General features: G+C 42.5%; 2 protein-coding genes across 2 annotated transcripts in view; one reads left to right on the forward strand and one right to left on the reverse strand.

The window, feature by feature from the left end:
- tubg1 (tubulin, gamma 1) overlaps nucleotides 1-5,242 on the forward strand; it is an 8,574-nt gene extending 3,332 nt beyond the window's left edge. Inside the window, exons 6-12 of the mRNA XM_005726053.2 lie at nucleotides 434-513; nucleotides 603-729; nucleotides 2,327-2,413; nucleotides 2,973-3,122; nucleotides 3,211-3,363; nucleotides 3,454-3,615; nucleotides 4,157-5,242. Coding sequence (XP_005726110.1) covers nucleotides 434-513; nucleotides 603-729; nucleotides 2,327-2,413; nucleotides 2,973-3,122; nucleotides 3,211-3,363; nucleotides 3,454-3,615; nucleotides 4,157-4,354 — 957 coding nt within the window. The 3' untranslated portion in view covers nucleotides 4,355-5,242. The remainder of the gene's footprint in view (nucleotides 1-433; nucleotides 514-602; nucleotides 730-2,326; nucleotides 2,414-2,972; nucleotides 3,123-3,210; nucleotides 3,364-3,453; nucleotides 3,616-4,156) is intronic.
- Nucleotides 5,243-5,567: 325 nt separating this feature from the next.
- Nucleotides 5,568-24,935, reverse strand: part of plekhh3 (pleckstrin homology, MyTH4 and FERM domain containing H3) — a 38,293-nt gene continuing 18,925 nt past the window's right edge. The window contains exons 3-13 of the mRNA XM_005726056.2: nucleotides 22,979-23,073; nucleotides 18,989-19,171; nucleotides 17,382-17,539; nucleotides 14,764-14,887; nucleotides 13,737-14,034; nucleotides 11,545-11,752; nucleotides 11,207-11,334; nucleotides 10,461-10,581; nucleotides 9,536-10,024; nucleotides 9,221-9,412; nucleotides 5,568-7,705 (exon numbers count right to left, since the gene is read on the reverse strand). Of these exons, the coding sequence (XP_005726113.1) occupies nucleotides 7,550-7,705; nucleotides 9,221-9,412; nucleotides 9,536-10,024; nucleotides 10,461-10,581; nucleotides 11,207-11,334; nucleotides 11,545-11,752; nucleotides 13,737-14,034; nucleotides 14,764-14,887; nucleotides 17,382-17,539; nucleotides 18,989-19,171; nucleotides 22,979-23,073 (2,152 nt within the window). The 3' untranslated portion in view covers nucleotides 5,568-7,549. The remainder of the gene's footprint in view (nucleotides 7,706-9,220; nucleotides 9,413-9,535; nucleotides 10,025-10,460; nucleotides 10,582-11,206; nucleotides 11,335-11,544; nucleotides 11,753-13,736; nucleotides 14,035-14,763; nucleotides 14,888-17,381; nucleotides 17,540-18,988; nucleotides 19,172-22,978; nucleotides 23,074-24,935) is intronic.

Genomic DNA, 24,935 nt, shown 5'->3' on the forward strand with positions numbered 1-24,935 from the left:
TTCAGCTGCCAACCTCCCATAAAATAACAGTCACATTTCCTTTCGAAGGTCTGCAATTTCTGTAACTCATTCACATTATGACCCCACATTATTATTTAGTGTGTGCACTCGTGTGTGCATTGGATAGGAAGGTGGGCCGAGCTGCTGTGGGCATGTGTATGTTGGCAGGGTGTGGCGTGCGGTATGTCTGGTGATAATAGCCGGGCGAGTGAAGAAGGCAGGTATTACTGGGCTGTCTTGGGGGGGTGAGGGAGCCTATTTGTGAGGTGGGGCTGCGTTCCCATTTATATAACTGCAGAGGAAAAGAGGCATTTGCACACCCACAGGCACATTTAACGTTCTGCTTCAGAAGAGTTCACAGTAAGGTTCGCACATGTGTGGCGCACTCTGTAGCTTGAAATTGAAGGTATTGAGTGATCCTTTGTCTTTGCAGGGATTTGTCCTGTGTCACTCGATTGCTGGGGGGACAGGCTCGGGGCTTGGATCCTATCTCCTGGAGAGGCTCAATGACAGGTCCGCATGCACATACTCCACTTGATCCCTTGTATTTCTTTTTCTTGCAGTATAGTACGAGCAAATAATATATAATTTCTGTCCCACAGGTACCCAAAGAAGCTGGTTCAGACTTACTCAGTCTTCCCAAACCAGGATGAGATGAGTGATGTGGTTGTTCAGCCATACAACTCACTGCTGACGTTGAAGAGACTCACTCAGAATGCAGACTGCGTGGTGAGCAGCAGCATTATAAAAAGGAAAAAAAGAAAGGATACTAATTAATCCCATTGCTTTCTTGGCATCATTACACACCAATGACATAAATAATCTCACAAGATGGCATAGGGATATAGCAATCAACATTTTTGGAAACCCTATAACCATGCCATGCAAAACAAAGTTAAAATAAACCAAATTGTTCAGCTATTCCACCCAATAAAATTTAACATGTTGAGATGAGATGTCTTAACATGTGCTTACTGGCCACTTTATTGGGTACAGCTGTTTAGTTTCCTGTTTATGCAGACATCTAAAAATCCAATCACATGGCAACAACCCAATGCATGTTGTGCATCTAGACTTGGTTAACATGACTGAGTTAGAATGGGGGAAGAAAGGTGATTTTGAATGTGGCATGGTTGTTGGTTCCAAATGGGCTGTTCTGAGTATTTCAGAAACTGCTGACCTACTGGTTTTTTTTCCCACACAACGATGTCTAGGGTTTACAGAGAATGCCCCCCCCCCCCAAAAGAAAAGGAAAATATCCAGTGAGTGTCAGTTCTCCGAAAATGCCTTGTCAGCAGTCAGAGGAAGAATGGCTAGGCCAAACCTGCAGCAGTTATGAGACACTATCATGTCAATATGGACCAAAATCTCTGAGGAGTGTGTCCAGCACCTTGTTGAATCTGTGTTATGAAGAACTAAGGTGGTTCTGAAGGCCAAAGGGAGTCTAACACTGTATACCTAATAAAGTGGCCAGTGAGTACTTAAAAAGTCTGTATACTACTGTAGCTATCTCCTTTTATAAGGAACCCATACTTCACTGAAAAGGTTTCTTTAAGGTCTGTTTTATGTTAATTTTAACTTTTCAGTGTGACATTATAACACAGATACAAAAACTGTTAAATATTTTCCCCCCAATTTGACTACTCTGTTGTAATTTGTCTTTTAAAGTGAAATTACGTGACACTTGGCTTTAAGCACTACAGCTTTGATGGATGCTTTTTATGGCATTTTGTTTATATTTTGAATTGCACAATCTTGTTTTATGATGCTACTGACAGATAGAGACTGTCTAACTCTTATCTTTTCCTTTGTTGAAGATCTACTCTTGAGGCTGCTTCACTACTTGTCTAGCAGGCTAATAAAGAAGCAAATTGGAGTGCCAGCCTTGAGCCCTAGCAAATCCTATCTAATATCGAACTTATTAAATCTAAGTCCTGAATTGGTGATTGTATTAGTCTGAGATGCTCTGACAGTCTAATGGTGTTTCCCCTTTAATACCTACTTCCTCCAGGGTCTTGCATAAGGCCCCCATGTTGATTAAATTAGCCGCAGAGCTAATAGAATCTGCCCAAGAATTGGTCCCCCTGTTGAGACTGTACAGTGTGTCTTTTATATGCAACTCCTCTAACAACAGCACACTGTATTGCTTCTTAAGAGGTTCCTTTACTGCATCATTACTGCGATATCCTCTCACCCTTTCTTTCATTGTAGTAGTGTATTGGCTTTCACTATACTGTTTTGCTGGAGAGTTTTTCCCTCTCCCTTGTTTTTCCTCTTCATTTGTCTAATCATTGCCCTTTGTATGTGAACTGTGCGTGTGCGTCAGGTGGTTTTGGATAACACCGCTCTAAATCGGATTGCCACCGACAGGCTGCATATCCAGAACCCCTCATTCTCCCAGATCAATCAGCTGGTGAGTGAGTGATATAACACTGTGTTAGAGCCTCTGCCTCTCTTTTTGGTTGTCAGTCAGCAGGTCTTAGTTATAGGTGTAGTTTGCAGTCTTCCTTGATGTATTTGAACAAAGACAAATGTTGAGACAGACTGCGCGAGACGTGGCGCCCAATGCAGAAATTACAAGATGCACAAACTAGTTTGACAAGTTAGTTGAACTTTAAAATGGATTTCAGATTTCTTGAAAAGAACCACACTTGGCTTCACTTTCCAAACAGTTTAAAGTGCTTGACTTGAGCTACACTTTTTTTTTTTTAGGGCCAAGTGGCAAAAAAAAGAAAAGCTTGGGGTTTGATTTACATTTGGGTGCGTGGTTGTTGTTTTGTTTTTTAGATATATTTTTATTATTTTGTGGTAAGATGAAAAATTTGTGTTTTCACTAGAGCTGATCAATAATTTTAGTTGTTCTATCAATAAAGTATCTGTCTTTTAAACACAGCTATTGAGCATATAGTGCACAAATAACATTTCAAAGGAGCTTAATTTGTCAAGGTCTGCTTTAACATTCATACATGCAGGTTTCCACCATTATGTCTGCAAGCACAACCACTCTGCGCTACCCAGGCTATATGAACAATGACCTTATTGGCCTGATCGCATCTCTCATCCCCACACCCCGTCTCCACTTCCTTATGACTGGATACACACCTCTCACTACTGACCAGTCGGTGAGTTGCGTCCCTTGTGATGCGTGTGAAATTAGAAAATAATCCCGATGGTGTTGCGTTTGAAATCAATCACCCTGCTGTGTCTCAGGTTGCTAGTGTGAGGAAAACCACAGTGCTGGACGTGATGAGGAGACTCCTACAACCCAAGAATGTGATGGTGTCCACAGGAAGAGAGAGGCAGCCTAGCCACTGCTACATCGCCATCCTCAACATCATCCAGGGGGAGGTCGACCCAACACAGGTACAATTGTACATCTGTTGTCTGAGGTGTTGAACTGATCCAACATAATTATGTTAGGACTATATTTAAACATATGTGAACTGACTCTAGGTACATAAAAGCCTCCAAAGGATCCGGGAACGTAAACTTGCCAGCTTTATTCCCTGGGGTCCCGCCAGCATCCAGGTGGCTCTGTCCAGAAAGTCCCCGTACCTGCCCTCAGCTCACCGAGTCAGCGGCCTGATGATGGCCAACCACACAAGTATCTCCTCTGTAAGTGCATATTGGAAAGTTATGTTCAGTTCCAGTGTGTAGCTATGTAGTGGAGACCTTAATCTGTCCTTGTTCATAGTTGAGGATATGCAGTGAGCTGCCCAAGCAGCATTTCATGGGGGATTCCAGGAAAAATTAGGTTTTGGATTATCATGCTGCCAAACAAGACATTTCCTCAAAACTAAGTAATCTTTTTACTGGTTTAAAACAAGTTGTAAAACTAAAAGAAGCTATAGCCATGTCATTTCATTATATTACTCAATCTAAGGTGATTTAGAAAGCCTTTACTGGTGGTTATATTGCTGTGCTTTGTTTTCTCATGAATGTAGGTTCCAAAATTAAAGCAAGGGGAAATTAGTGTTACACAGAAGTTTCAGTCATGCAATAGACTTCATTTCTTTCCCGTAACACCAAGGCAAAGAAACAAAACAGAAAGTGTGACTGTTCTAAAAAAAAAAAATCTGAAAAAGAACCTTTTGGTTCTTTTCTCACTTTGGGATGTTAGCATTGATGTCACTTTTTCTTTTTTGCTGTCCCGCAGTTGTTTGAGCGGACATGCAAGCAGTACGACAAACTGCGTAAGCGCGAGGCCTTCCTGGAGCAGTTCCGCAAAGAGGACATATTCAAGGACAACTTTGATGAGCTGGACAACTCGAGGGAAGTTGTCCAACAGCTGGTAGACGAGTACAGCGCAGCAACAAGGCCTGACTATATTTCCTGGGGCACGCAAGAACAGTGAACAGACTTTGTCTTTTATACTTAATTCTCGCTTCTGGACAAAAATAGTTTTCTTTCACACAGATATCACAGAATAGTTATTTGGCTATAACTGCTTTTCTGGATAAAAACGATATTTATTGGCTTGCTTTAACATGTAATAACATAGTGTTTGTGTCTCCAAATTAGAGACTTTCATGACTATTAACCAGAAAAAGTAAATGCATCACATCCTGCAGATTCTGAACCCCCAGTTTATATGAAGTGTTCTCAACCTTAACAGCTCTGTGAAATAAAAGAGCACTAATTATAGAAAATCCTGTACAAAGCATCAACAGCTGTTGTCTCCAAAACATCTGTAAATATACCCGTTTCTGTATTTTTATTGTTAATCTCTTGCAGCAATGTTATTTACAGTTATCCTCAGTCTAAATCAACATTTTGCCTTGTTTTGGTCTATTTTTATACAAAGTACTGTACTTTAGTTTTTGTGCACTTGGTAGGCAGAGAGGTGTCCTTGCATATAGATGGAACTGACAGAAAGCAGTAGCATGCTGGTTAATGTGGTGCGCTGTACCATCTGTATGCTGCTGATACACATTGCTCATTTGTTATCACAGTACATGACCAACAAGAATGTCAAGTTGAAGTTGGATTGGAGCCATAAATGGTGTTGAAATACCTGCCATAAAAACAGCATTGACATTTTAACAGCATTTGTCCTCTAAAGAAAATGAGTTTGTGCAGCTGAACACAGTACAAGGATATATCTAATTTAAACACTTCATCTCTATGCCTGTAAATATTCTTGATTCACTGGCTTCCCCTGTGTTGTCTAAAAGTGAATATACTGCTACATTTCGCTTGCCTGTTGGACCTGTTTTAAACTGAATAAAAACATTTTCTATTATTTTAATTCTTACCTGAAATGTCTCAGATGTTATCTGAAGACACACCTGGTCGGTTGTATGAGAATGGAATAGAGCTGTGCTCCTGATGTTTGTTCATTCGACTAATTAAACGGCGCATAACCACAGGGCAACAAAGACAGTTGGCATTACTTGTTCAACCAGCTATTCTTATAAACCAGTAAAAAGCGTTGGCACTAACAGCACAACTGAGTTACCTCAAAACTACAGGAAGACAATAGTCCTAATGCTTCACAAGTCTGGGCACCACATACGTACATTTCTCAAAATAAAAAAGGATAGATGAGGCTGAAAAACGGCACCAAAGACAATATGGTAAAAATTTTATTAATTACATACAGTATTTATAGTTTTTTTTTATTGCACTCTCAAGTTAGTTTCAAAACAAACAATAGTGCAATTAACTATACACAAATAGAAAGGTACCATGCAACATACAAACAAGCGTAATACAAAGAAAAAACGTGTAGTTTGATTTTTCTTCTTTCCTTTTCATACAGCTTGGAGCTGCCTGCAGCTGCAGTAGAAAAAGCAAAGACCTGCTTCTGAGCAGGATACAGGGCAGACTGCAATGACTTGTCAAGGCCTTCCATGGTGAGAAAAAAAATGAAAATTAGGCTGGTTATATTGCATGGGGCAGTGTAGCAGACAGTACTGGACTATTATCTTTACAAAGCATCTACTGTCTTAAATTCCTACATTGTAAATACTACACTAAGAAGACGTGTACAGCAGGAAAATGTTAATACAAGTGGAAATAGTTGCATATAAATTAGGGAATCTGTCCGCATTTGGTTAATTTCTTCTTGTAAAAGCTTATTAAAATACGCACATCTTTGGTCCGTGCTCAAACCCACGACTTGGTGAAACTTTGGCTTCAGAATAACCAGTGAACACAAAGGAGGAGCTACATAAGATTTACACATAAGAGCTGCTTTAGGGAGCATCTACGGCTCTGATCAGTTAACGCAAACTTCAAATGAATATATGTATGGGTCTGAAATTAAGACATAAAAGGAGCGTTGAAACAAAATAATACTAAGACAGCATCTGTGGCCTGATTAGAAAAGTGTTTCTTTAAAGTAGGGGCACTGTTCGATGATCCACATTGCCGACTGGGGCTGAGATTTTTAATATTTATATACGTATAACATAAAAGCACCTTTTTTTTCAGCAGACTACAGCTGCATTAGGATATTTGTCAACATAAGCAAAATTACCTAATCAGTCAAGTGTTCAGTCAAATTTCAGTTCAAGGATTAAAGTCAAGACAAGCAGCACAACGAAGGACGAATCAGAGCATTTGGTAGAGACACTGTAGAAAGGACTCCAAAATCCTTTGGTTTCTGTGAAAAAAGAAACAGTTAATCCGGATCCTGAATGTGTCATGAAGAAAATGACACGGCTTTTCTGATTTCTCGATCAAATAGCGCACATAGGTAAGGGGTTTTGTAGCAGTGGCGGCCGACATGACTCAACTATAGAGTTCAACATCTGTTTCCAGTTCCAAGTTCACATGGCTCACTGCATCAACAGTTCTAGGTAATGCAAGCTCAGCCGGGACCTTGTGAAAACTGAACGTCTCTGATGAACATTTCAGCATAAAAGGATGTGAGAGTGAGCGGGTTTCTATGTGTGTGGCAGAGACGGAGAGCAGCAAAGACAGGGGAGATGTCTGTGTCACTGAATATTCTCAGCACTATGCCAGCAGTGCGTGAGGGATCGCTGCCTCCTACAAAAGGCAGCGCACATATGGCACTCTTCATGAAAGAAAGAGGACAAAGTAGTGTCTTTATTCTAAGCCATACCTTTATGAGGTGGGTACCACAGCTTATTGTTGCCGTAAGTCTCAGCTCTCAGCTGCTGTGTTTCCCCAACTACTCACATTGTCTTGAAGGCTGGTGTGAAGGAGGAGTGGGAGATACTGCCATTTAGGGTAACCTAGTAGATTGCGTGACAGGACTGGGTGGGGGGAGGGTGTTTGACACCTCATCAGCAGCCGTATTGGTTTCTGTGGGTTTCTGGCTTCACTTGCAAAACAGAATCCCTTGCCTTCTCATCCTCTCCCCAACCCCCCTCTCTCCTACATTGGCCAGCTCCTTCAGCTGGAAAGCTCAGCGAGGGTTTATTTTCAAAGATGGGGAATGAAAACAGCTCTCTCTTTGTTTTGGCTGCTGCGCCATTCCCAGCGGAGGAGGCACAGTGTCTTGAGGACTGGGCCTCACAGGGGGCCACACGGAGGAGTTGGCTGAGGGGTTGGGGAGTGAGTGTCCGGGTATGGGTCCCTCTCAAACAGGGTGCGAGGGCAGCTCTAGGAGTGTGGGTGTCGGCGCTGATCGGAGGTGACGGAAGCCCACCTCTGTGCTGTCTGCATCTTCCCCTTTTCCTCGTTGGCGATGGATGGCACTGAAATAAGCATTCATCAGCTGCATGATCTCAGTCAGCTGTGATGGAGAGAGGGAGAGAGAGAGAGGTCAAATTGGTGGCAGTCTCAGTGTCTGTCTGGCACTGTCACAGGAGGGCGGGTAAAGATGATGTCATTCAGCTGCCAGAAAAACTAGATCCTCCAGAAGTAAAGCGTGATGTTTGGCAGATTTAAGGGGACATACACATCTCTTAACTGTGTCTGGGTAGTTCTTCACTTTGACATACACCACACTGTTCAGCAGCTGTTGCAGAAAAATTAAGGGAGGGTACTATGGAGGAGTTCATTTCTTCATGTGTCTCTCCATTACACAGACCTCAGAGGACATAACCACCAAACCACCAGAAGCAACAATTACCCTTACTCTAGTCCTACTGACTACTAAACATAGTCTGTGCATAAGACAAGTCCCTGAGTTTCAACCTGCTTTTCAACTTCAACTATAACCCTGGAATCAGCTGCTAATCTTACACTCAACTCCAGGCCTAATCATAATCACCCCCTGCAAATCTGGTCTTTCCTTTTTTCCCCTCTGCCCATCGGCTGAAAACCTTCCACTTTTATGTCAAAAGGATACAACGGCTTTAAGTTCATAAAGTAGAAGTCTTTCTGAACCTTACTTCAATTTGCCTGTGTGTCCAATAAATAAATAAATAAAGTCACTTTTGTGCCTCAAGAGAGATCACAGAGAGCTTTTGTGTTGTGTGTGGGAAGATGCAAGCAAAGCGGCCCAATGAAAGGCATGATTTGTTCTTGATTTGGGGGGGGGAGAAGAAAAAGGCACATCTATGTTACTGAGAAATGTTTTGCCTAATATTTTAATCTAACCACTGCAATAAAACTTACCCCCATGCTATTAAATGCCAGGAAGTGAGACTTTTGGTGGTTACCATCTGTTGGGGAATATGGGCAGGTTGTGTGCTCTCTATTTAGACCAAATTAATGAAGGTTTTTAAAGTGGGTCAAAGAGGCGGAGGGAAGGGGGTATCATGGGCAGACACTGTGCGTCTTTCTCTTACTCTGCAGAAAACTGCACAGTGATAAGGCCCCTTGGCTCTGCACTATACATAAACTGAATCCGGCCTACAGCTGACACACATTATGTTTAAGGTCAGAGCAGAACCAGCTTCAATTAATATTTTCCTTCCAGTCACCTTCAGCCTCACCCTGTATGTGTCATCCTGGGAGGTGAGCCATTATACTAGGGTGACACATACTCTCAGAGATGCTAACCCTGTGGACTAACAGTTGGTTTTACAGGGCAAAGTCAGAACTAGCTCAGTTTAGGACATTGTAATGCTTTTTAATATTTTACTTTGAAAGTTTATTTGCTGCTACACAGCTCATGTTTCAATAAGTCATCCAAAGGTGTGGCTCTAATTTCATACTTCATAACTCTTTCTTCACAGACCAAGATCCAGAAAAGCTAAAATAAAACCTTTTACTATCTAAATAAATCACAAAAATGACAAATTTTAAACTAAGAATGACATTTCCCACCCTTAAACGAAACAATTCTGCACCCTGTTTATACCTTGGTGGTTTCAAAGAGCAGATCCCGGTCCCCAGCTGTAATCTTGAAGGTGTTGCTGTCAGATACACCATAAGAACAGATCTGGCCATAAGGAAAGGACTCCAGGGCCTCTGATTCTCCCTGCTTATACAAGGATACAGATGTAGCAGCTACACCCAGCCATAACTTCTGGGAAAAACTCCCCGTTGAACTCTGCAGGCAGAAAGAAGCGTGCAAATGTCAAGAGACTGCAGGATCCAAGTGGCTCTTGAGCTCTGAGGAAAAAAAACGTTTAAGAGTGATACTAAAACTAAAGCATAAGCACACAATACTCACAATATAAAAGTCCACTTCATAAAGAGTGCATCCAAAGCCGGACCACTGGCGTGCAATTGTGAGGTAGGCGGCCATACTGTCCCTGCGGCTGTAGCCGGCCAAACCTTTCCAACGCTCCAAGATGGACGTCATGACAGCCGCTGCCTCCTCCTTCAGGCGGGTCCGCAGACGCATGTCCTGCTCAACTTTTTGCTTGTGTACTGCTGTAGCTGTGTGGCTCCACAGAGTCCCTGCGAGGAGTCCTGTGTGGAAGCGCTGCGTCGTGGGACAGCCCTGAGCAGCTACCTGACAAGGAGGCACATCTTGCGGTGCAGAAATTGACATGAGAACCCGAGTTTCAAGCATATGACCTGGAAAAAGCTCATCCAGAGGCGGGCAGGGGGCATGTGTGCTGAAGTCACCCATTAGGCTCTGAAGCCTCAGGGCAGCTAATGCCTGCAGGTCCTCTTCACAGGCTGGTAGCTGACCACGCACGACCATCTCATGGCACTGCAGCGCAAAGGTCAAAACCAGGACAGAGAGAAAGAGAACCAAACACAAAGAAGGTAAAAGGTCGTCAGTAATAACTTCAAGTCCCCTCATCCATCCTTTCTACCCCACCTTGTTTTATTTCATCCCGTAACTCTTTTATAGAATTCCCCAGGAAAAAATTATAATGAAGCCAATGCTGGCTGCCTTTTGCCCCTCTGCACTCCAGCCAGCTCTTAGTCATGTTTTTTATGCAGTCCATTTTATAACACTCACAGCCAGTGGGAAATTACAGACTGTGATTGCAGATTGTTTAGTAAAAGCATACACGATTCAACAACAACACAAGTGATGAATCACTGAATGACAATAAATCAGATGCCATCATCAACACCATCACTGGTCACTCACAACAAAGAAATAGTGAAAAGAGAAGGCTCATGTTCCACTCCATTACCTGCTCAAAGAGGAATAAATACTCTATGCTGTCCACTGATATGCTGTCTGCGTCCAACAGGCAGTAGAGCTTGAAACACAGTTTCCACTGGGATTTAGACTCTGACTCTTTAGTAGAGAAGCTGCATAAGAGAGGGACAGAAAGTTAAATCTGGGTCAAGAAAAGAAGATACACTAAAGACACATATGACAACAAAGAATCTTAAGCCTTCTGTTAATATGTTACAAGCTATTGCTTCCCTGCTGTGTAATGCCGTTGTGTAGTAACCCGACAGTTTCATGTTTACCCTGTCACTCAACATTGAGAGGACAGACACACCCATGCCTGTTTAAAAAGAAAAAAAAAAACAAAGCATAGCGCCCTTTTTTCCAATTGGCTCATTGTTTTTGTTTTGAGACTATTGCCTTGTACAATTAAATGACATCATCTTTACCTTGACTAGCACCTGGCTGGCACTGCTGACAGACATAGAGACAAATCTAGTTTCCCAGCATAGTGTCATGTTTGACCAACAAGAACAGACAAGGTCACCAGATATCAAGGACACTGGTTAACATTCAGCATAGCACTTGGACTAGGGGGGAGATAAATAAACAGTGTGCTGCTCTGTCCATACTCATCTATAGAGTGACAAATAGGCTTTTTGCCACAATGTTTTGATAGCACGTCTGCTTGGTTTTATTATGACTGACTTTTTTGTTTGTTCTATCTTCCAGAGTAAAGACTGACAAGTCACTTTTTCAAACCTGGTTAGGATGTCTGCGACCAGAGCGCTTCCTGTGACTGGCTGCTCCCACAGTGCATTCTGCTCGTATAGTGCAAATGTATTTTTGCTCTCTTGTAGGCCGAGCTTCTCTTGCATCCTTCGAACCACCTGGTGAGGAGGAAGGAGAAGCGGATTGAAAAGACAGATGGACTCATAAGTTATTGGGCTTCAAGGGTGAAGGCAGAAGAGGGAGCATTTTACTAGGCTCTTGATTGCACTGTGAAATTTTGAATTGGAACTAGTGAGTAGCTGAAAGACTCCGAAGCCAGCTCAGAAAAGTTGTGCTGCCAAGTAGAATACAGGGAAATGCTTCCAAACCTCATTGGCAGTAGTGTGTGAGCTGATGTAGAGCTGGCAGGATCCAGGGCCTGGATAGTGCACGGTGCACAGCATCTCCTGTCGGTTCATCAGCATCTGGATCTCCTCCCAAGATGGCACGCACTCCCGACACTTTGTCTTCTCCAGAGCCTCACTGATGAATGACGCATAGTTATCCATTTCAGACTCAGGACTTTGGCTCTGGATTCTGCAAGACAGATTAAATGTGTGAGAAAGTGATACTGCTGTGAGTGCGTGTCTGTGTGTGTGCGTGCATGCACTTGTGAAAGCAATTTGTCATAAAGATGAAAATATTAAGCACATAAAAGAGAGAATTTACTCATGCCTGCGACTCAAAATCTGTTAGGTGTTACACTGTGATTATGGACTTTGCGTCACTCCATTGATTCAACTAAGTTTTTATTTTGTTTGGGCTGGCAGTGCTAGAAAGTCAATGAGGCGAAGAATGACAAATGTTCTCACTTTAGCTGTTAGGAACTTAAAAGACTCAACATCCCTTAATTCTTCAAAGAAAAGGAAAATGGCAAAGAAAACATGTTTGACTTTGGGTAGTGCACGAAACAGGAAAAGGCATTTCCGCTCCTGTGAACCAGAGTGACCCCCTCCTTCCTCCCAACGGAGTGGAAGGTGAGTGTATGTCTGTGTGCTGTTGTTTTAAAGGAGGGGACAAAAAAAAGCAGCAAACCAATCTAGCGGGAGGCTGAGGTTTGCGAGTGTGAAAGGTGTGAAATACAACCTGATTGAGTGATTAGCTAAGCCCTTTGTAAACACAGGGGGGGACAAACAGGAAGGAAACAATTACACTCCAGTACTCATCCCAAAATACGCAAAAACAAGGGCAGAAAGAGGAAAACGAGCTTATTCACTTTAACATCTTGCTGTCTCATAAGGGTGGCTGAAACATAACTACGAATGTCCCACTGATCTGTGTGAGATTTCCTATACTCTCCTTTGTTTGTGTCTTTGTACCATTTCCTGCTTTCTCTCCCTCTCCTTCTCCCTTGCTTTCTTTCTTTTGGCCTAATCTGTCTGACAGCAGACATTCCCTGGGGGTTTCTCAGGGCACTGGGGGAGTGGAGGATGGTTTCTGGGCCTAATGCCCAGCTCCAGTCTTAGCTCTGCCCAGCTGCAGCCTCAGCAGTGGTCCAAACAGTGAGAGAGTGCGTGAGAGTGACAGCAAGACGTATCAAAACACACAGCCAGCGAGTTCCACAGAGTTGTTATGAATTGCCGTTGCATGCAACTGTTCCATTAGCCAGAGGGCGATTCCCAGTACAGAAATATAGATAGAAAATTGTAGTGGTTTCATGGCATGGCATTAGACAGAAAATCAAGGGCAGGAGATTAGTGCTTCTAATAACTTAGATTAGCATTCTTGACAGAAGGGCTAATTCAGACCTGTAAATCCAGCCCTTGAAAACTGGATCTGTCTAGGGAAGCATGCTAACAATGTGAAGGCATATCATGCTACTATATCTAAACAAGTGTTTAGGGATGCTGGCGCCTGCTTTTTGTCCGATGTCTAGACCCCATGTTTCGCTGCTACCACGCAACACTGGTTCACCTTTATCTCCCAGGTCAAGCCATTCCTCTCTTATACCCTTGTCTATCATCTACAGTGTACTCCAGGTCTGATGTCTCATATGGGATTGAGGGCATCGTACTGCTGAAACACTCATGTAAAACAATTTGCATGACTATATAAACGACTTAATGCAACTTTTCTATTAACTGACAACTGCAGTCTGTTACCTCAAACTGTCAACATGGGTGGATACGCTGTAGTGTTTTCCACCTTACTTCCACAAGCCACGTTTCCCAGTCGGAGAAATCAGAGCCAGAAAAAGCAAGAAAGTTTTCCACTTCTAAGTAAGAGATGACGAGGTGAGCAGCTTTCTCAAGTTCAGAGCATTTGTGTGTGCTTAATTGAATGTGAAAAAAATCCTGTCTGAATGCTGTTGCAAAAGCAAAACAACAATCTTGAAGCGGTCACTTGTGAGAACTGCTTTACTTGAGCTAAATAGTATTTCATTACAATAGTACTGTAATGAAATACTGCAAGGTAAATACAAAGCGCTGCACCTGACTTCCCAGCAAGCAGCATTAGATCTTAGTCTTGGTTCAATCGTAGCAACCCTTCAACTGTCAGGCATCCTTTGTCTGCAGCTCACCTTTTGAGGTGGAATCGCAGGTATTTGAGCACAATTGGCCCAGGAAGGAAAGTGCAGCTCATACAGGTGAGAAGCTGCCAGTAACGGAGATGCGCAGCAGTGTTTGGGGAAGGCGTGTAGCTGGTCTGCTTCACTAGCTGGCAGTAGACCTCATCGCGGAGAGGCCGCAGGTCCAGGCAGGTCTGTAGCACACCCTGGATGATTGGAACCGGCTCCCTTGCTGATTCCAGCTGCTGCAGGCAGTTGAACAGCTTCACGGCCTCCTCACGCACCGAGCCGTAGCCTTTCCCACTGTGGTCTGGAGAGATAAACAAAGAACAGTGTGTCAAAAGTTTTTGTCAGGACATATTCTTCCTCCCCCACCCCTTTTCTAGACATTTGAACCTTGCAGATATCTTAAAGGAATGGTATAACATTTAATCATGTAAAGTATTGTAATATAGCAACCTATTACATTAGCATCTCATCAGTTTTATCATCGTATCATGATTTTTTAGCTTAATAAAACAAAGTGTGTTCCCTGAACTCTCAGAGAGGATGTGCGTGAGAGAGAAAGAAAGAGAGAGAGCTGCAGGCATGTATTTTCACACTAAGTTCCCACGGTAGATTCCTCCCAGTGCATTTAAGTGATTGGAAGATTGTCCATTAGGGTGGAAGAAAGAGCGATTTCAGGGTCACAGGAGGAGAGTGCACGCAAGGAAGCATACGTAAGCAAAATGAAAAACAATCTACGTTGCATTGAGCTTTATTCTTCCGCTAAACAAATCAAACTGCAGAGCAATCACAGTTTTTAAAACAGTTTCTTTCCACTTAGCCACACTGCAATTATAGAAAACAGCTGCCAGCTTTGCACACACACCGAGTGGCCATGTGCACTGGTTATCTCTTTCGTAAGAGCTTCAAGGTAAATTCGGCCAGTTGACACTTACTCAAACAGTGCTAAAAAAAATGCTAATCATGCTATTGTTTTTAACCGGTACTTTCACATACATATAGATATGGCAGTGTAAAAATCTTAAGCACTTACATGTGTGCTCCAGACTGCCATAGGGGAAAGGCAGCAGAGGAGCATATAAGGGTCCCTGGGTGTACTTCAGGATGGGGTTGTGCTGGTAGATGTGTTCCACTACCTCAGGATTGAACTTATTCTCCTAAAACACACAAGTAAAACAAAACCAATCTATAATAAACAAACACATTTGAAAATAAACGTTCATGTGCAGTCAACAAGCACGAAGCCAGCCTGAGAACACTCTGTGAGTGCGTGTCTGTGTGTTTGTCTATGAAGGGTAACTGAGGTCGATTTGACCGGGGTCACAATCCAGCTCTGGCATCTTTTAAACAGCAGGAAGGTCAAGTGATGACCCAGCAAACCACACTAGCATGACTGACACGTTATATTTTATGCACTGGTGTCAATGAGTTTGGTGTGCGTGTGTTTGTGCCTTTTACTGGGTATGTGGATAGATACCTTGAAGCAGTACAGATGGCTTCCTTGCTACTGCCCTAGCACCTGTTGCTCATTAGTAACGTTGCCACTGCTCTGGCTCTCTCCTGACTCTGCAACTTCCCCGATCTTTCTCTCTGGCTATGAGACAAGTCAGCTTTCTCCCTCCTTAGTGGGGCAAAGTTGACACATTCCACTGAAATGCTTGGTGCACACTGGTGACAAGCTTGTCTGTTTGAACTATGGGAATGACATGTTGCTCTATGGACCACGTGCAGTGGGATGCAGCAACTCAACATCCCAGATGACATTCATCCACTGATCCAGGGCCAGAAATTGTTTTTGTTCCATTTGGTCATCCACTGCCACGTGCAATAGTTTGACATTTTGGGAAATACGCTTATTAGCCGTCTTGCCAAAAGCTAGATGAGAAGAACGATAGCGCTCGCATGGTAATTATGAAGGACTGGAAACAGGGGCAAACAGCTAGCCTGTACAACGGCAACAAAATCTGTTCATCTTATTTATATTACAAAGAAATGCTTTGCAATAACAAGCTCTAAAGCACGATTGGTTTTTTTTCTTCTGGTCTCTGTCAGCCTCATTGCCAGGTTGGGAAAAGGTTTGATATTCCAGAATACACCAAGCACGCTACACTACTTTGGAGTGTTCATATACCAAGCACGACTAAAGAGTGTAGTAAAAGAAAAGACAAAATAAACAGGGTTTCCCACTTTTTTTTCATGGACAGTTATCAAGGTAAGGTTCTAAAAAGGTCTGTCTAACATATTATTGGGCTGCTTGTGTTTTATGCCTCATTCAAATAAATTCAATTTTGTTTATATAGCACCAAATCACAACAACGGTTGTGTCAAGATGCTTTTTCAATTATCAGTTTAGCTAATAAGGAGCTCAAATGCCCCTGGAGCCTTAGACTTTTCTGTGTGGACTCTAGATACTCTAGCTTCCCACAGCCACAAAGACATGCATGTTAGGTTGACTGGTGATTCTAAATTGGCTTCCTGTCTCTACATGGTAGGTTTGTGACAGGCTGGTGACATGGCCAGGATATACCTTGCCTCTCACCCTGTGACAGTTGGGCTAGGCTCCAGCCACCTGTGACCCTGAACTGGATGACAATGGTTAAGAGCATGAATGTGTTTATGATCTAAGCACTGATAAAGTCACAGTTTAAATAAAACATTTCACACACCTAATCTCTTTCAAATATGACTTCTGGCTATAGATCCATTGCTAAAACTGCCAGGCTTTCGCCCCTCTGTGTCTGTAACCTGATTCTATACTTTAAAGATAAGCAAGCAGTCCTGTTCACACAACGCCGCCTCTGTTTAGTCTCTCTGGATTTTTACAGTTCCAGTCATGGCCTCACACTTTAGAGAGAGAATACTTTGTCCAGTTGAGGAAAAGTGCCTATGTATAAAGGTGAGGGAGAGGGAGAGAGAAAGCAAGAGACTGAGAAAAAGGTTTTAGGTGGAAGGATGAGTGACTGTCAAAGCAATAAATGAAAAGCAGACCCCTTTATTCCTACAAAATAAAAGCTTGACCCCTTTTTGCAAACCAGATGAGGGTAGAGGGAGCAGACTAACCACTTTCTTTGAGATTAGAGACTCTCGTTGGGAGATTACTGAGAGAGGAGGCCAGGCAAAGGACTGCTTATCTCGTCCTGCTGCTTCATGCAGAGCCCTCCTCCATCTCCTCTGCCAGAACTGCCCTTCTCTACACCCAAGAGGCAGACTGATGCAAGATGAGTCGTCTCTCTGCTCAATGACATTCCAGCACAATGTGTTCTCTAGCACACCGTGCATTAAAATATGACGATCCCTTGTAAACACACTCCCTGCACAAACTAAGGTATCTTTCAAAAGCCACAAATCCTGTTTTTCTAAATATTCAAATAGCTGGAAATGCCTTTATCTTGGAATGACCTTTCAACTGCAGGTCTGGTATTATTTCCTGTCCCTGTGTGACAGAATGAAATGAGGTCATTCAAAAGAGAAAGGCAAGCAGAATAAACTTTGGACTCCCTGGTGCAATGTGGTCGTGTGGTTTCCATGGTAACGGGGCAGGGGTTGTGGAGCATTATGTAGCCTGATGGCCGTTTGTGTTTGGTGGCTGTAATCATAGGTAGTTTGGCAGCAACCCTGTGTATGTTTGTGTGTCTGCGTTGCGTGGCCCACCTCGATGTCTCGAATCAGGAGCTGTGTTGGCGTTTCCACGGGTGATTTACTATCAATGATTTTCTGGATGGCACAAGCCCAGTGCACAGCCTCATTGAAGTGCTTGGTGTACAGCCTATAGCAATGTTTCCGACCATAAACTGTAATGCTCCAGTAACCTGAAAAAAACCCAATAATAGTAATAATAATAAAGCAACACATTTAAAAACCATTGCAAATCTTATGACATGTAATGGTAATAATTCATAGTTAGTAATTGAAACTGGACCTTATCTGACCTGACACTTTTCCAGACATGTGTGGGATGGTTTTGTTTTTTTTTTGTTTGTTTTTTTAAAGTAAACAGCATGGATTTAGGCCTGATCCAGTTTCCTACAATGTGAGACAATAAACTGATTCCTGCACATCTTCCATACAGACTCTCTCTCCTTTACTCACTCAGCTTCACTGATGATCAAAGGTCAACTTGAGAAAAAAAAAACCTCAGACCACACCAAAACCAAACAAGAGTAGATATTCTGCAGATGTCTTAAGACATGAGTCCGAAAGCCCTTAGTGAGTTTCATTTCGGGTAACATAATAAAAGCTAAAAAAGAGGAACATTTCTCCTTCTACAGAGGAAGTATTAGACATACCCCAGGCAGCCTAGCTTGATCTGTAGCCCCGTGGCGGTTATCAGGCTTTCCTGCTACGTGACTTGGCACCACATCCTTCTTTGTTTAAAGTTCTTAGTCAAGTATAACCCCAAAATGAAAAAGTTTTACTACTCAAATCATTACACTGCACTATTGCCACTGACCAATTTGAATATGTTCACATATAATATTAACCACTGCTTTCAAGGGTCTATGAGACCAAAAACGGAGCCCTTAAAGTGAACTCCTATTTTATGGCAACAACCAGAAAATACAGAGGAAGTAAAGATTTCTTGCAACTCTTTTGTGACAAATTTCCCTGCTTAAGAGGAACACAGATCTACTCAGTAGTGAAACAGCCGGGAGTCTGTGACAAAGTCGCTGTTGAAAGTCCTCCTCTGTCCAGAAAAGTCCCCTGGCCTATTGAGTTAGAACTATGTTTGGGTTTGCACTATGGTTTTGGCATTTTAAGCGGTTTGGTAAAGTTAGCAGGGCATAATCTCCATTCACAGAGAGGCAGACAAACATAGATAAAGGGTATCTGAGGAATACAGATTTGAAAAAACACAAGTCATCCCTGTGTCTTTTCAAAAGCAACTCTTTTTATAAATCTTTGTCATTTGTTTCCTGCATCCAAGAGATTGCCTTGCTGGTTACGCGAATGAGACACTTGTAGGCCAACCTTGACCCGCATTTCTGACCAAACAAAGCTGGGGCTTCCCAAACTTACTAAGAATTACAGTACTCATGGGAAGGGGAAAGCTAGCCACAAGTCACCACTTTCATATTGAAAGACCCAACAATTTACTGGGAAGTTTTAAAATAATGCCTATGATCACTATACCACAAAGGGAATTAACACAAAGAACTAACTGGACTCTACAGAGATTACAGGAAAGCCTGTATGAGTGTGAGTCAGCTATGCCTCATCCCGTCTGCATATGGTTAGGAATAGAAGTGTGTCTTGCTCACCTGTCTCCTTGTATGTCTGCTTGTCTGGCCAGATGACAGAGCAGAGGTTTGTGAGGACCAATGTGCCTAGTCTCCGGGCACCTTTCTCCGGTCCGGTGTAGTAGTCAAGAGAGTCTTGGGTCAGTACAAACCAGTATCGACGTTGCTTGATCCAGTTGCCACGCACCTCCCGTAACAACCAACCTTTAAACAAGCAGAATGCATATTTTTGCCTTTTACTTATCAATATGAAGTAAATATATGGTAAAATATAGTAAGTATATAGCACATTTTAGCGGCTACAGAATGATGACATCATGGGTGCAAAGATTGGCCGCCTATAATCAAGACCGAATGATAATAGTGCTTTTGTTTTCACTAGTAGCTACTGGTGACTTTTCACAGCTAGCTGACAGGGTGGAAAACCTGAGTAACTGTGCAAACTCAGTCCTTATTATTGCATTTACACAAGAATAATAAGAAACAATTCAATCTTTGCAAAAGAGATACAAGGAATGGGGGCTTGAAGTTGTCTGCTGTGGCTTGAAAAAGGATATACACAAGGGATTATGTTACAACTTAACCCTGAAATGAAAGATCACACGCCAGTTCAGCTGCAGTAAAGGATTTTTTAAACTGATTAGTCCAGCAAAAGAAAATTAATCTTGAAATGTGATGTTTTCAAATTTTCAAGCAAGCGAGCCTGCAGCTTCTTGTCCTGTTTATTTTATTTTTTTCAGTAAAGAATAAATACCTCCTTTTTATTAGAGCAATCTCTGGCAGTAGTTTCACATGACTTTAAAAACAAAAAGAAAAAACCCATTAGATTGTGTCCCCTATAAGAAATCTCTGCTACCACCAAGCAAGTTGTACATTCTCAAAATGGAACAATGCTCTGCAACTTTCTTTCATAAGTATGGGACTTTCACACTAAGGCAAGCATTTCCCTTGAAAGATTTTTGGGGGCAGGTCGTAAGTCTATAAATGCTGCTACACCCTGTCTTCACAAAGAATAATCTCCAAGGGCTCTAACTGTCCCTAAAGTTCGCAGAAATCTATGAGTAAAAGTTTTGCTGGAATAAATACTAGGTGCTAAAAATAAGGCCAGATAATAGCATAGGCATTAAAGGCAGCACAAAGCCACCATAACTGCCACTTTTGAGGCTGACAGAATCAGATAAGGAGACAGAGACAGAGAGAGACACAAAGAGAATGAGGCAGCTAGTTTTTAGGCATGTCTGCTAATTTTGTCAGGTCTCTCTCTCTGTAATAAAAGACTCTTGTGTTCCTAAAGTTCTGAGGACTGGGAAAACTGCAACAGCCCAGATCTACTGATCCCAAATCTCTTCTGCATCCCCAGTTGTGTACAAATTGTTCCTAATAAGGAACAATTACATAAGTGCATAAGCATTTCATGTCTGAGCAGATAAATAAACTAAATTACTTTTGGCTGGCCACCTTGACTGATACTGGGTTGTGCAGGACTATATGCAGGGCTAGGGCATTGAGATGCAGTGGCAGTCAGACGTACATGGGGTGCCTGTGCATGACAATACATATGGCTTGCATATGTATTCTTGAGATTGGTTTTAGAAGAAAGAATTAGGCAATACATCTCCAGCCTCTAACCCTGTGAAACTGTAATAACGCCTCCCCAGCATCACAACTTCCTCTCTGGTCAGCGAGCTGTGTGTCACCTGTTACCCAGAGATAATTTTGCTTGCATCTTTCTTCCTCTTGCTCTCATTCTCTTCTCATTTACTTTCATCTGCCCCAAATTTCTCTTCTCTCCCTCTTTTTAACCTTGCTTAAATGTGGTTTACCCAGGAAGTACAGAGAAACTGTTGCTTTGCTCCTGCTTCAAATAAAAAAAAAAGAAAAAAAGAAAGAAAGAAAGGACGGGGTGAAGGTTCAGGCCTCAATATGATATAAGAGGGGATTTTGAACCTACCATAACCAACCCTCAAATATAGCCCAAAGTGAAAACCCAGGAGGTACTTAACACCACATCAGAGAGGGTCAGCATCAAAACCCAATGTGAAATGGATAAATAAAAATCACAAAGAAAGCTGGGACGACACGCAGGACAGGAGGCAGACAAGCTGGCTGGATCAAAAACAAGACACAGGCATGCCTGCACGCCCCGCAGCTCTGTCGCAGGCATGGGATATACACCACATAGGCTGCACTTAATATTGCAACTTTAAACAATGCAATAAGAATTGATGTGAAAAGGACAGAGATAAAGCTGGAGACCCCATGTATAGCCCACCGATGATCTTCCATCTGGATCTCATCTCTGTAGCCAACTAATGCCTCCCCCGAGGGCCACAGCTCGCCCTTAATTTGTTTCATTTGTGACCCTTGACCCTTCAGTGCCCTGCCCCCTCAAACACAGATTGAGAAAACACTCGCTCTGTTTATTTCCATCTTTTTTACTGCAAGCCTCCTGCTGCTCTCACCGCTGAAAGTTTGTTCAATATACTGAACATTGAACTCCATGATAAAAATACATACGTCTGAGAAAATGGGTCGCAGTGTTGTGCTTGCCGTCATTTCATAAAAACCATCTCCGGAAGCAGAGCAGCATTTCAGGAAAATAATACGTTACAAACTGGCATTGAACTACTTTTGTGTGGAACAGTTTAAAAAAAAAAGTAAAGCTAAACCTTTCCCCTGCTTTGAATCAGAAAGCAGCAGACAGATTCAGCTGTAGACGACTGCAGCATGAGAAACTGCATCACATGAGGAACAACTTTAACTTTAAATCAACAAAGGAATATCAATAAACCAATGTCAACATCTCTGTCTGTCAGCACTCGTCAGTCTATATCTGTAATGTTGTTGGCCTACTTTAGATACTGGGGCAACATTCGGCCCATGTAGCCTCGGGATGCCCTACAAAAAAAGGGAGGAAAAAAAGAGAGAGAGTCCTAATGGAGGCATCCTTCAAAACATATTCTTGTGCAGTATGCAGAGTGAATTATCTAACACCCTGAGGTTGCCTGCTGTTGGCTGTAATAGTGGTGCCTAGTGAAGTGTAGTGAAGGATTGCTATGTGGTGCAAGAGCTGAAATGTTAAATGAAATTTGCCCACAGACTGTAGCCGTCCTCAGTTTCACAGGGAAACTCTTCTAACAGTGAAACAGTGGGGACAGCAGTAAGGGAGGAGGCCATAGCCAAGGGTGCATGGTAACTGCTGTCAGAATTAGGCAATCTGACTGTCGCCATTCCCAGCAGGACGTAACATATCTAAGCACTGGCATTTTACTGCTCCCTGTCAGCAGCAGACCGAACGGAAAAAAAAGGAAAAAATAAATAGCACAGAAATATCCTATGAGATCATTCCTCAAAAGCATCACACATGCAGGATAGAGCTCCTGATGCCAGTAGCTGTCTTTGCATTAATACATACAGAGGGGAGGGTGGGGGCAGCTGTGCGCCACATGTGGTAAGAGAGGGGTTGGCTACAGGGCAACAGCCCAGTATGGAGCTGCGACAGGAGGCAATTAGCCTGATGAAATATACACCATACAAAAAGACATGAACAGCACTGACTAAGCCCTGCAGGGAGTTGGTGAATAAACTGGAAAACAAAACTACAACAAGAGATTTTTCACTTTGTTAGTGATTGTTCTTCATGTTAGGTTTTGGATTTTTCAATCAACTGTTTAGCCTTAAAAAATAAATAATAGTAAATATTACATGAAAATTTTTAATATACCAAAGGGAAGTCTTAAAATAGCTCATTCCACCCCCCACCCCCCCCAATTTGGCCAAACAACTATCCAGATACAATTTGCATTGCTAGAAAAATGCTAAAAAGTTAAGTATTTCTGTTAAATAGTAAACTGACAACTGGCATTTTAAAAAATAATTTTCCTGTCTGAAGCCTACTTAATTAGTAATGATGTCAGCATAATGAATATTTGATAATAGCAGGTAGATGCATTTATTTAAGGAGGATAAGATAAACGGTGGTGCTATGTTAGTTGTGTGTGTCAGGCTCACCTTTTACCAAGAGTTCAGGTTCTTCCTCCTGTCCCATCTTATTCTTGTCAATGATCAGGCTTTTCATCTCTTCAGAAGACTCCGAGACAGTGTGGCTAAGTGGAAGAGGAGAAAGAGAATGTAAATAACCCTGCTTCCCTCTCAACTCAAGTCTTCCCCTGACTACTCCCTCCCATTAGACAGTTAATTGGCTCAAAGACACACAGTTGGCTATGACCCCCCGCCCCTATGTGACTCTTTGCCAGCGTTGAGCCTCTCTGATACTCTTAGGTGGGGAGGGGGATCACACTGAAAGAGGTGCCACGAATATCTGTCCTCTAGCGTTTTCCCACTTTCCCTCCCTAGGAGCACGCAAGCCCACAAACACACACTCATACATACCACGCCACTGTCGACAGCTCGTCTCTCTTTTATCACTTTGGCCGGCGAGCCAAAGGGGCGACTGAAAATAAATGTGACAGAGCGACGCCGGCCCCGACTCCCAGCCAGCCAGCTCATGCTGGTCACAGGAAAGCAGAAGGTTCAAGAGGTCACCGCCTTAGATAGTTTAAAGCATAAACATCAAAAACATAATTAAATCTGCTGAATGGATGTTTTCTTGTTCGCCCTTTAATGCCCCACAATCAAGTCTACAGCCGTTTCCACGCACACTGACTGTTCTGCATCTGGTCAGCAATGCTGTGGACAACTTCAGACTTGTTATCTCTGGTCAAGGCCCATTTCAATTCTATTACATTGTTTAGACGTTTTATCTCTTGTCATTTATTTACCTAATTACTCGTTTGTGTGCTCCATTTCCTGGATCTAACTAGCATGTTAGGTACAAGTGACGAAGCACTCCTTCCTTCCTGTCCTCTCCACCTCTTCTTCCTCCCAGGATTACCACTCAGGAAATGAAATCAAGCCCTCCCTCCTTCCCTCCCCGGGTTATCTCTCATCTATTTACCTATGCATTTGCTAGCTGATTTATGTCATTATTGATCTGATAATTCAGGAAGGTTCCTCCTCATTGAAGGCAGCAATAATCAGTGGGTCAGAATATACCTTTATCTGCACTGGCTCAGATTACAGCAGCTGCCAGTTTCTGTCCTTTGACCTGATCACTGATCACAGGGGAGAGTCGAGATAAGGTCAAAGGATTTCTGAAATGCTGTCTCTTATGCATATGTTATCTTTATGATGTTTATTTGCAGTGGCTGATTCTAACTAACTGGCATCTCTAATTTAAGCTAATGTCCAGACACCGTGAAACTCTAGCAGGCCATTTTTTCCATATGTGTGTATAAATTGGTATGACGCATAATCAGAAGGCAGAAGAGAGAGAACGAAAGAGAGAGAGACTGTCACATTATACTCAGCCATGCTATAAAACTAAGCCTGCTCGCCTGCCACAGCAGCAGCCTATGGGGATCTCTATCACCCCGTCCATCTACAGACCCCATTTAAATGTATTAAAATAAACACAGAAATGTGACATCTCTTTTTTTGAGGTTGTTAACTCCCTCTACATAACAGAGACATTCACGCAGACAAAGCAGCCCAAACAGGATGGGAAAAGAATCTATAGAATAACTATGAGAGGAGTGCGTAGCTGTACTATTGTTTCTGTTTATAAATATCAGTTTAGTCTACACGAATATTAAGTCTGAAATTCTAAATAGCTTCTCTAAAGAAAAGCAGGATTTGAGAGGGGTGTTTCAGAGAATTGAGTACAAGTGACATTCAGGTCATGTCTAATGCTTATCCATCTTAGAAAACTTGGCTCTTGTGTGCATTTTTTTTGCTACACTTCAAGCACATTCATATGTATTACAGTGGGGCAAAAAAGTATTTAGTCAGTCACCGATTGTGCAAGTTCCCCTACCTAAAATGATGACAGAGGTCAGTAATTTGCACCAGAGGTACACTTCAACTGTGAGAGACAGAATGTGAAAAAAAAATCCATGAATCCACATGG

This window comes from Pundamilia nyererei, unplaced genomic scaffold (genome assembly GCF_000239375.1).
Source record: "Pundamilia nyererei isolate P.nyererei 1_Seehausen unplaced genomic scaffold, PunNye1.0 scaffold00018, whole genome shotgun sequence".
Classification (NCBI taxonomy): domain Eukaryota; kingdom Metazoa; phylum Chordata; class Actinopteri; order Cichliformes; family Cichlidae; genus Pundamilia; species Pundamilia nyererei.